At 28.2% G+C, this 12,960-nt stretch overlaps 1 protein-coding gene and 1 long non-coding RNA gene across 8 annotated transcripts in view; one reads left to right on the top strand and one right to left on the bottom strand.

The window, feature by feature from the left end:
- Positions 1 to 24: 24 nt before the first annotated feature.
- LOC141460612 (uncharacterized) lies at positions 25 to 2,819 on the top strand. The gene is made up of 2 exons (XR_012462258.1): positions 25 to 1,710; positions 2,253 to 2,819. It is a non-coding gene; the product is annotated as an uncharacterized lncRNA (long non-coding RNA).
- Positions 2,401 to 12,960, bottom strand: part of wge (BAH domain and coiled-coil containing protein winged eye) — a 205,445-nt gene continuing 194,885 nt past the window's right edge. For all 7 annotated transcript variants that reach the window (XM_074140775.1, XM_074140774.1, XM_074140773.1 and 4 more), the window contains 2 exons: positions 12,718 to 12,882; positions 2,401 to 11,693 (listed from right to left, as the gene is read on the bottom strand). In XM_074140775.1, coding sequence (XP_073996876.1) covers positions 11,484 to 11,693; positions 12,718 to 12,882 — 375 coding nt within the window. In that variant the 3' untranslated portion in view covers positions 2,401 to 11,483. The remainder of the gene's footprint in view (positions 11,694 to 12,717; positions 12,883 to 12,960) is intronic.

Genomic DNA, 12,960 nt, shown 5'->3' with positions numbered 1-12,960 from the left:
ATTATTCCCAGTTAATTATTGGTCTATTTATAAATTATTCCTGAGTTTTACTTACTTTCGTTGGCTTTACATAAGGCCACCAGTTTCAATTACTTCAAATATTTTTAAACCATAATGACTGATCCAAAATATATCGATAGGTACATAAGCTAATCTTAATCTCAAATCCTTGATTTTTCTTTCTCAATAAGACGTTTCGCACCAATTTTTTTTCCATCTCCAATTAGTATGTTGAATATATCCATTCGTCGTAACTTCTTGTTTATTGTATCCCTGGCAGGTTTTTGACTTTTATCCACCATCAGAGGCAGATTGAATCAGTTTGGTAAAGAGGATTCGATTTCTTTAATGCTAATGTCTCACACAACACTTGTTGAATGAGTGAGGGAGGTTACATTGGGTTATATGTGTTGGTCAATATGTTAATGAATCATAAAATAATTTTGTAAAAATATTGAAATAAAATTAATGAAAACTATTACGTTTTTAAAGGTTCTGTATGTTTTTTGTGTAGAATTAATAATTTTGAATTGTAAACTTATAGTTGTTTTCTTATGGGGGGGGTACGAATTTATGCAGAAAACACTGTTTTTACGCTAATGATCAATGCAGTCGATGCGCCGACGGAAATAATAATAATATGCTCTTTAAAGAATTTTTTTAATTGATCACAACTACTGAATAAACAATAAAAATTTCATCTTTAATAATATGGTCTAAGGGGCAAAAATATTTTCCAAATCTTTATAACTAGACATCAACTAAAATTGTTTCCTTACCAACTTTTTTCAAATATTTACAAGAAGTATTTTTAAAATATAATGGTGTCATTTGCAAGAAGTATTTGTTTAAAGTTCGAACGTCAAAATCATTCAGCGACGTACTGTTTTTTGTTCAACCTTCATAGCATTGAACACATTGAATACCTAAAAAATTGTAATAATAATTAGTTCCGGTAAATTTGTATAAAACAATATATTATCAAGAATAAAAATCATGGAGTGGCTAATACATATATTGTGTTAATTAATATTTACCACAGTATCTTTGATGTGCGGTTTCAACCATGTCTCAGAGATTTCAGCAAAATGATAGAAATTTTCCCATTGCAAGCATGATACATTATGTATTTATTTCTGTTTTGCTTCGTGTTACTTGTTGAGGGAGGTTACATGGGGTGTTGGTCAACGTGTTAATGAATCATAAAATATTGAAATAAAATTAATGAAAACTAGTATGTTTTTAAAGGTCCTATATGTTTCTTTTTGTAGAATTTAATTTAATTTACAATTGTAAAGTTGGAATTGTATTTTTTCCTGAGGAGGGGGCGAATTTAAGCAGGGATCTCAGAATTTGTAGACATCCTGGGTTGCAGTCTCTCAGTTTTTGTCTTCCTAGAAGTTTCTTACAGCTCTTTTTTCGGTGAAGGAAAGTTAACAACTTTGAAGATATTCTAGGCATATGAAATTTTATTACAGTTTTAGTAATTGTAATAAAGGTCACCTCAACTTTGAAAAGTTAAAATTGATGAAAACTTGCCAGTAGCCGTCAATTTTCCAAGTAAGATTATCTATTATTCCCTTGAGAGAGAATTCCATGAGTGAAGTACTCAGTGACAATGTTGCTTCAGGACACTATCACATTTGTTTGAGGAGGCATTTTAAAAGCCATCTTTAATTGGGAACCGATCCATAAGGACATCAGTCTTTAGTAAGTTCTGAAATCCCTGAAGCTCATTAATACTTGATGTTTGAAAAGTTTTCTCTTTTTTCTTTTAATTATCCAGATCACATCTTCAAAACCTGCAAATTTCTAAAACAGTTGGTTATAAAAAAGGCTTACCTTGTATATTTTGTATTGATGGTATCTCTTTTTTAATTAACTTCAAACGAGTAAATTCAGAGCTTTTAAAAAAAAAAAAAAAAAAAAAAAAAAAAAAAAAAAAAAAAAAAAAAAAAAACAAGAAAGTTAGTTTAAAACTGATGGGCTGTTTTTTTAGATTTCATGATCTTAGATGAAGAGATCTTTGCTCTCAGGCACCCTAAGGAACTAGATAAAAAAGCACTCTAAAATAATAAAAATACGAAATGGGATCAAAAATATTTAGCATGGTCTCAAAACTGAATGTCGCTTCTAACTTGCCTTATTTATTAATCAATACTAGCTTTTGAATATCTGTCTTTGCCGAAGAATCATCTCCTTCACAGAATTTAGTGTGGTAGATCATGGCTAAGTTGAAATAATTCTTCCAGCAATACCAGGACAATTGATACGAGCACACACTCGACCGTAGAAAGCAAAGCGGCATCCTTCCTCGATAACAAGTAACTCTGGATTTACATTGCCATCTCCTTTATAACATTATTGGTAAAAAGGTAATTAAACAAAAAATAAAACAAATACAATGCAAATATTATTCTTATAAATAGCACCCTTGTTCTTCTCATTAACTATTTACTTATTTATAACTACAATCTTTTGTCTTTACTAATCAGGATGGCAACTTTCTAAAATTTTACACACTGTCTATTAAAAATAAAAATATTAAATATAGTGTAGACATTTAAATAATTAGAAGAGTGTGTTATTTATTTTTTTTAAAAAATATATATTATGAGAATCCACAAAACTATATTTTATTTTTATTTATCCCAAAGTATACACAGTTATTATGTTGTAATTAATCATATATTGTATTTATAATATAAGCGTAATTTCATATTTAATTTAAAGGAAAAAATATTAATAATAATTGTTTCTCTGCAATCCCGCACCCCCTCCCGTTCCTTCGCTTTCTTTAAATTTTTACAAAACATAAACTAAAAAAGAAAATTACAAATGAAAACTCGCAATAGTTTTTGTTCCTTTTCTTAAAAATAAGTACACAATATTTTAGACAAAATAAAATACTAAAATTTTATATCTTTGATTGTACCAATTACTGAACGAATTATTTCCAATAAAAGTGATTGCACAGATTTTTGATTTATTTTTAATTATTAGATTATTAATTAATAAAATATAATTTACAATTATAATAATTTTAGTTTCTTTACTTTACCTTTTTTACAAATTTTAAATTTACATTCACTTGTTTTCTTTATAAGCCAATTAAAAATAATATAGCATCTTATTTAGTATATTATTGGCTAAAACTACAATTTAAAACATTATTTTAGGGCAAATTTTTTGGAGGAAAAAACTCTTGATTGGTACTGTAAATTTTGTAGTTTAAAAATGTAAGTAATCTTGAAAGGGGAGGAATTATCTACAAGTTGTTTGATTTCTTTTTTATACAAACTTATATAATATATATTTCAAATTTTCTTGTGAAATTGGTAAAATTTCAAAAAATATTAAAATATATAATCTTTCAAAAAACTATATACTATATGGGCTCTATTCTTTGCTTAATTCTTATTTATCTAAATATAATAATTTGTATTAGTTTTTTTCCTCTTATTATTTTAGTACTCTAGAAAACATTTCACTTTTAAAATTTGATTGAATAATAATGGCTGTAGATGTTCTTATTATTTAAATATTCAAATTTTGTTTCGAAGCAGTTTTAGTAATAATTTTTAAATCCTTTACAGTAGCAAAATGGGGCAAATAAAATGATTTAGGGAATAAGAAAATTAAAAAAATTACCTTTATTTTGGATATACGTTAAGCTGGTGCAATTACTCTGCCCAGGAAAAAAAGTCTAATTTCTCAACTTCTTAAAAAATACCATCGGTGGGATAAGCAAACGGAAGAAGAGCTGTGCTGTGGAAGCATCCAAGAGTAAGAGCACAACAGATTCTTTACTTATCTTCAGGATCGATGCGTTCCTTACGGAGTGACCAGGTCTAAGAACAGAACACACTGACAGCCCCTAATACCCACACTTGTACCCTTAGTATATACATAATTAGTATTAGAATAATGGAAAAATTAGCGAACCTCTACTTTTAATAAAGCGTCTATATTCGAATAAATAGCTTTCAAAACAAAAAAATATGTGACCTATATAAATATGAAAGATAACAATTATACAAAAGAATTGCAAACAAAGGCTGATCACCTTGAATATTGGTCAGAATAACCCTGGAAGTGGTTTTTTTTTCAGAAGGGTTCGAAAGAAATAAGAGTCGACTTACTTTCTTAATTTGTTCCCAAAACTTTTTCTACGACTTAAAGCTTCAAATCTACGATGTTGCTCAGGGAGTAAAAAAGAAAAGGGTAATAGTCCTCGGAGGATCTTATAGTTTACAGAGTTCTAAGTACGTACATTTGGATGAGTACAGAGTAAAGTTTGGAGACTTATTTTCTAGTATGATGTGAGTGTGGCACGTTCTGGGCTACGAAAGAATGAACAAAGTTCTAGGAGAATAAAAATTTCAGTTTGGCAAAATAACACGGAAACAAGATAAAATAAGGGAAAGAAAGTTACTGCAAAAAAAATTAAAGTGAGTGATATAATTTTAAATTTGAATTTTTAGAAAGGAAAACTTACACAAAAGATAGTTCACAAACTATAACTTATTTCTTTCTAAAATTCACTCCATATTTAATGAATTTCAGCCACTTTTTTTGCGATGGACTATCACATCAAATCTTCAAATTTAATCCCAAAATCTTAAATTTCCCAAAGGAGAGTGAAATTAAAAAATACATAATTGAATGTACAAGATTCTTACTATTTCCCTCTATCAGACAACATTTTTAATACCCCACTGAAGACTTGCTTTAACTTTTCAATTTCTTGGCACAGAGACTGCGCATATAGAGAGCTAAAATATAAAATTGAGAAATTTTCTCTACCAACAGTAAAGTAGAAATCACAAAATGTAAAACTTCATGTTTCAGCCATTATTATTCTAGCACTACATATACTGTTATTTCTTTTTTTCTGATTATTAATATTGTATTAATTATTTTTATATACAATTAAACGTATCACAAGATATACAATATATATTTTTTTATTTGTATTAAAAAACTGTTTGTGCAAAGTTTATTTCTAATCAGATAATTATAATCACACTTACAAAGACACACGTGTGCTAGAATATTGTGAATGTCTAGAGGTTAAAAATTACAACAAAAATTGGAAAACCAAAATTATATAAAAATATTAAATAATTTACACATAGTTATATTTTTTTTAATAGTATAATTACTTGTAAAAAATTAAACTTTAATCTTTTGTTCAGTTTTGGTTTTAAGCTTTCTTTTGTTCTGTTTGTTTATAAAATAAAGACGCCTTGTCAACCGCCTTGGTTGTCATTAAAGACAAACATAAAAATTAATAAAATAAATACAAACTCAGCAATCAGAAAACGTGAAACAGTTTTATTATTTTCTGTTAAATGTGAAAAATCATATTTAAAAAATTAAAACTTGGTGTACACTTAAAATTAAAAGTGTTAAACAAAAAATTCGGGAAACCAATTAACAATAATGTGGTCTAATAACTTTTGTTATTTACAAAATTATGTAAAATAAATAAAACCAAAACAGAATAATCACGATACAGTCATCGCAAGATTATTTCGACGAAATAGGAAGTAAACAAAGATTACAATAAGAACGAAAACAATAAACAATAAGACTGGAACAGGAAGGCACTTTGGAATAGATGGAGGATTTAGCAATTATGAAACTGCACAAGAAAAATAAGAAGGTAAAAAGACTGTATAATTGTGGAGGAGTTCGCTTAAGAAAAATTAAAAAGATTTCAGCATGAAAAATGGCTGCCCTCAATGATGTTCAAAGCTGCGCCAAACTAGTCATAACACTTAATAGAGCAAACAGAAAATGGCAACAGAGATTTAAAATAAGAGACAAAGTAGCAGCACAGTGCAGAACTGTAGAGTCGAGAAGTCCCTAACTTCTAGGTGCAGCGAGCTGTTACCTCATTCATGAAGAAGACCCATCCTATAATATCAGACTCATTAACTTAAGGCCTGTAAGAACTCAGTGCAATTCATGTTAATGATAGCATGATTTACCAGTAATGAACTAATATTACGAATTAAGAGTGTGGTCTCTATAATAAATAGAGAACTGACATTTTCTTGCTTGATACAATGTAAAACGTCGACTGGAATTATAATCGATATTCCCAAACCAAACGAGACAACAGCCCATTGGTGTTTTATTTGAAGGGAAGGAGAGTTTAGTAGACTAAACCTAAGATTCTGTGTAGAACCGTTTTTTTTCTTTTGGAAACTGAAATTAAATTACTTAATAGGTTCTACACAAAGTAAACATATTCTGAAGAATTTAACTTGTATAAAATTACGTGTGTTATTATGTAGTAATAAACAAAACGGCCAAAAAAATCTAGCGATGACGTATCTTAATTTGTATCCATGCAAAAAAATAAAAAAGTAAATAACAGTAGCTACACAGATTTATGATACATAATAATTATATAGTTAATTCAAACATTGTCTTTTTTTTACATTTTTTCAACTGTTAATATCTACTTTATAACAGTTTTACCATTATATTTTTTCCTCCATTGTTATTACAGTAAATAAACTGGTTTCTCAAACAGAAAACTAATCTTTACTATTACTTAAAAATAAAACTAATTTATACAAACAACGAACAAAAACTATATACGTATATTTATATGAGAATTGGTACTTCACCTGTGATTTTGATTCTCTACAAACTATAAGGTTATTTTATTATTATTATTTAATTTTTTTGGTTACTTCCTTTTTTACTTCTGGTAAAAGGAAGTATTTTTCTTTACATAGTTATAGTAAAAAGACAATATTAAAATAAAATTATATATATGTATATATAGTTTTTAAATTTAAAGATGAAGCGTATTTAGTTGCAGGCCTATTAGACAAAAATTAACTATTATAAGGAAGGAAGACATTTTTATATATATATATATATATATTTTAATTTCCACATATTTACAAAAAATTACTATGATTATTACAACATTAAACTTACTTTTCTTTTTTTACTTTTTCCAAAAATTCTTCTTGCACTTATAAAAATGGTGCTTATGTTATCATGGAACCACACAAAGCTTATTGTAAAAATGAGGAAAAGTACTAGATAAATGCGTTTCAAAATAAAGCTCTTCTCACTTATCTATCTTTTAAGTTTTCTTTGTTTTTTGTATTCTTAGAAAAGCTCATTTTTCGACTTTCGATAATAAATAAGCATATTGCTTGCATTGTACAAAAATATATAATATATTATTGATAAATATTTATAGATTTATTTATTTTTTTAAATATATATACTAGAAATTTTGTTTGAATAAAGCCTTTTCTTTACTTTTTTTAAATATTCCTTTAATAAAAATTAGTTAAAATATTTTTCACCTTCATTACTTTTAGACTGGGATTTTTTTTTTTTAATTTGGAATACGTTAAAATTTTGTGAAAAAACTTCTCATTCATTTTGAATTAAATAATTAATGCACAAGCAATATGTACTTTCATTTCAAAAAACTTTTAATTAAGGCAATTATTTTTTTATTGATTTTGTTACCTCAATTTTTAACGTGATCAGGGTCTATAGTACAGATATTTATTATTATTTTTGATATTTGTTATTAATCGTATGTAATGAAAATTATATTATGATAGAGCATAAAATTTAAAAAGAAAAATGTTTTAGCCGTCATAACATTACTGGCCGGATTTGGATTTTTATCTATCATAGGTTAACTCATTAGTTTGTTGTACGAGAATTATAGTTCCCAGCTTATAATGATTCTGTCACTTTGTTAAAGTGGCTGGTAGTGACTGGAAAAAAATAAACTTTGCCCATAAGCCTCTCGCAGACTCTTGAATCACAATCAGAAGTAGCTCTAGAAGTAACTCCAAAGAGACTCCACAAAAGACTCTTTTATTATTAAATCGCAATGGCCTAGCTTTCTATCCAATCCCATGGAATCTAATATTATCTTGTCTAATCTAATGTAAACTCAGTACAAAGTAATATATGGTAGAAGAATTACAAATTGAAGTCCAAATATCAGTACTAAACTGATGAATCAAGAGTCCGTCACCTGTCAGAAGTATGTTAAGTAGAACATGCGTGCTATTATGGAATAAAGTGGGCAATGTTATCTAGCACAGCGGACCCAAAAATTTTAAGATCAAAATAAAAAAAATGGAAACACGTACATGGCACGAGCCTAACAGTGTTTAACCTGGGCAGTTTTTGTCCAGGAAGAAGTGGAATCGTCAATGTACATATTGCGATAATGTGAAGTTATTGAATGAGCTGTCTGTACGGAAGAAAATCATTTTCATAATACAACCAAGAAGATAACCTCATCCCTTCATGCTCTGTCCAAACAACCATTTAGCAGACGCTTAGATCTAATTAAATTCACTGGCCTTGAGGAGAACGTGCTATAACAGCACAATGGACCGTTTCAAGTCGCAATGGCCGAAAACCACAGAATATAATCTGAGGACGTCTCTTAAGAGAGAGAGAACCGCGACAATACTTGCCTATATTTTTTCCCCTCAGACGAATTCAATTGAAATCGCTCGAAGAAGATTTCTCCTCTACTTTGTTTCCAACTTCTTCCTCTAAGTGAATCGATTAACCCACAGAAATTCTCCGTAGAAAAAAAAGTGGATTAACCACTTTTTCAGGGAACTAGGGCGCCCTTGTGTTGACTAATATCTCCAACACACCCGCCTATTTACGTATGCACAATAGTGCATAGTATATAGATATACTATAAGGGGGAACTGAAGAGATGATTAATAGTGGGGCATTCACATTTAAGACATACTTAAGGGAGCCACAATAGGCTTTTGAATTTATGTAGGAAGACATTTATTACACAATATACCCTAAATATTAGAGACTATGGGTCCGAACAGAATGTACAGTACAGGACGCCAGTACATTCTTCTACAATAACTACCAAAGATTTTTTCATTATTACCGACAGCGTAAGGGCTCTATAAAAATTTGTTCCTAAGCAAGTGAATTCACTAGTTTACCAATAAATTGTTATTAATAATTCGTACAAGTTTGTTGGGGGACTCTTTCAATAAAAAAAAAAAGAAAAAAAAACTTATTTACGTTCCTAAATAACTTTTAGAGCCAATCAAAATTAAGTAATTTATCGTATATGTAAGTAGACATGCATAATCAGATGATTGTAAAATCAGTTAACATAAATTAGGTCCTGTGAGAGTGTGCTCAAATCAGATCGCGAACAGGTTTAGAATCAGTAAACTAATAAGATCCCTGATTGCGCGTATATTGAGACAATCGAAAATGATTTTAACTGTCTATCGCAACAATACTTAATTATACCTCACTAACAATTTGGATATTTAAAAAAAAAAAAATTCCTTATGACAACATAAACACCTTATTTTGTTTTTGCCAAAACTATAGTAATAAAACAAAATCATTATTTTTTATCATATTTCTAATTGATCTATTATTTGAAAAGCTTTTTGTTATAGTAATTGAACAACAGAGGCTAGAGCAAATAGCTGAAGTTAATAAGGAATTCATAAATTAATTGTTTTCTTTAAATTTTTATTGAATTTCAAAAATTATCTTAATATATCTTCTTTTTTTTTAATTATTATTTTTCTGGTGATACAATTTTTACACAACTTTAGCTCGAACCTCTGTGTTTTTGTTTCCATGTTAATATCCATAATTTGATATAGCCATTCTGATTTTTTTTTTTAAGAGGGGAAGAAAATGATGGGTAAAAAAAACTAGTAATAAAAACTTAATAAAAATATAACAGTATTTTTTATGCTTCCTTGGAATGGCTAAGCAAATTATTAACTTTATACTTAAAAAGAAATGAAATAAAGCAAATTATTCATTTGGTTACTTGATTCCTGTTAAGTTTGCTTTTTTTTTTATGAAGCTTTAGAAGCAATTATTTTTTTTTGTTTGTTTTCGTCTGCTAAAGCCAAAATTACACATAAGAAGTGATTTAAAATTTTTTAATGAAAGCGCCTCCTTTTATATTATTCATTGATATTTATTAATATTCATTACTATTGATTTTACATTTATATATTATTTAATGTTTTAGACTTAAAAACAATTATGCTGAAAAAGCTGAATTTTTTAAAATTGAACTTATTAAAAGAAAACAAAGCAAAGAACTTTTCCTTTTAGCAAGAATATAGGCTCGTCTAAATTTTCTGAATTATTTAGAAAAAAAAAAAAACCTTTATAAGTCTTCATTCTTTAAGCTTAAAACCTATCATAATTTCTAAACCAGATCCGTTTTCTACACTATGCCCCCTAGGTGGTAGAGAGAACGTAAGAATTTCTCTCAAGAATCCTAAAATACTTTCTTCTTTTTTTAAATAAAAATTTAATTTGTAAAAACAAATTAAATATTGACGTATATATTTTTTTTTTGGTTATGTTGGCGACCAGCAAATCGTGTGGATTCTTTAATAATTAATTTACAAGAATTATAAAATAAAAAGGTCTTATAGTATTATATGGCCCATGTGGACAAAGCACCGAAATTAATACTTTAAAAAATAAAATAAAAGATTAAAAAATATTTAATATGGTACCCAAGGACGATGGTGATTCTATTCCTTCCTACACCCGAACTCATCCTCCCCTCAAAAGAAAGACCCTAAGGGGGCCCCCTCCCACAGAAGCAGTGTTCCAGACTGCTTACAAAGATTAGCTCCCAAAATTTCCTAAGAATTCACTGGAGAGTACACCTTTTCTGAATACAATATGTTTGGCAACAGTACGAATTGCCTGGACCTTGGATAGTGATAAAAATTTCACCAACCCTATCATTATATCTCCGACCGGCCATGCATCCTTCCTACTCTTAAGCACAACTAGTCTCTGTTTTCTAAAAGTCTTTCTTTTTTTGATTTCTTTTACTAACTTGCACATTTCAATAAAAAGTTTTCCTTCTAATTATCAAAATTCATCTTTTTTCCTCTTTTATTCAAAGGAAGTAAATATTTCCTCGCTTATTCTAGTAATTAGCATTAAGCAGTCTCTTGTCACAATTTTTGAAAATAATAAAATAAAAACATACATTTATATAAAATGCAAAGAAATAAACCAGTTAAACACTTAAAAATTATATTTACAGATATTTGTTTTTTCGTAGGAAAATAGATTACTATTCAAATAAGTTTTGAATAGATATTTTCAAATATAGAAGGCACTTTCAGTACATTACATACTTTCCTTATTTATTGTATTATTTTTCTCATAATCATTATTAAATAGTTTTCTAAATTTTCACTTCTTATGTGAATATGCTATGCTTTTATTTTTATTTTTTAAACTTAATTATATTTATATAAAATGATATATATTATCATCTTTCTTTTAAAAAATACCTATGTACAAAATATTGCATCAATAATTTCTTTCCCTATCTGAGATCTCTAATATATTAAAACTTCTGCTTAAAAACTGGTTTAAAAAGATAATTTTATTAAAAATAATAATAATTACTTTCTTTTTTTTTATCCAATACCTGGTTCAAATTCTATTTTCGTATCGTGTGGATCATAATGTCCGGCTAGATAATAGGTGTCATGGTTTTCATAAACAGTATCTATGAAATCTTTTTCAGCTGCCTTTTTAGCGAATTCAGCTAATGAAATTACTTCACACCGATGAGAGATCGTCTGCACATCATTGCTATCTGTGTGCGGTGATTTGAATAGGGCACCCTGAAAAATGTAAAACACTAATTTAAGAAAATTGCAGTAAAAATTTGGCTAAAATATATGATATCTAAAGTAATGCGGATATTTCAATTGAAAACTGACGAGCATTTGACTGGTTCGTTATACTTCCTGCTATCAAATAGTAAGAAAAAATTGTACGTAGATAACAACAAAAAGTACACTGCACATATTCGGTGATTAACGAAACAAAGTTAACTTTCACAACCTCAAAAAAGTATGTAGAAGCGTTTTTTTAAAAATATTATAACGATAGTCTCTTTAAACTGGACAATGGCAAAAAAAAAAAAAAAAAAAAAAGGTTATTAAAATAGTATATTGAAAGTAGTGAAACAGTCGAAAAGCAACCCGATTAAAAGTTATTGAATTTAGAACATTAGGTTATAATTTGACCCTAAGAAGTTTAAAAATTAAGAAACAACTATAAACTGCTAATTTAAATTTCAATTTACTTTTGTAAACTAATTTTATACATATATGTTTATCGTACTTACAATAAATTGTTCTCATAACTAGAATGGCAGGAAATCGTGCAGTGATTAGTTACTACTACTATTATTATTATTATTATAGTAAGTTTTAAGTAAATTATCCATTAGTTTTCTGCAATTAAGTTAATGCCAGGAAGATTTCACTCTGAAAAATAGTATCTACCACTACCACGGAGTCACTGCATAGTAATGGCTTTCCAGTATGTGAGAAGGTTTCTATCAGGATACTGTGATGGCCACAATTTTGTAACCTAACTAACTAACTTCTAAATTTAAATTTACTAATTAATTATAAATTTAACAAACCATTAATTTTAAAATATTAAATTATTTTGTTTGCACAATTGTAAGAATGAAAACTTTCTAATTAATGTCATACTGCAATAGTGTACAAAACAATGCAAATTATTTCAATCACCAATAATTGAAATTTAAACTAAATTTAGTTTAAAATTGGCTTTTGTGACCGTAGTGCATTTTTATTGGATACTTAAAATTTAATGAAAACTCTTTCTTACAGGATAAGGTAAGTTGTCTGGCGCACCAATCGTCTCTTCAGGATGATAGAACCAAGATACCTTCACAGCCATACTATTCTTCTTGGTAGCCCACAACGACTCCACTTGTCCGATGAAAGGCCTATCAGGACGGCCTGTAGATACGAACACAGCACAGTCTCCCACCTGTACAATTTTAGTTACTAAAATATGTTTCAACTACTACTTGAAAAGCACACTTAGAGATCACATCTACTAACAACT

The sequence above is a fragment of the Rhodnius prolixus genome, unplaced genomic scaffold (genome assembly GCF_049639745.1).
Source record: "Rhodnius prolixus isolate KJV_2025 unplaced genomic scaffold, Rpr scaffold_6, whole genome shotgun sequence".
Taxonomy (NCBI): Eukaryota; Metazoa; Arthropoda; class Insecta; order Hemiptera; family Reduviidae; genus Rhodnius; species Rhodnius prolixus.
This window is presented reverse-complemented; position numbering and strand designations above follow the sequence as displayed.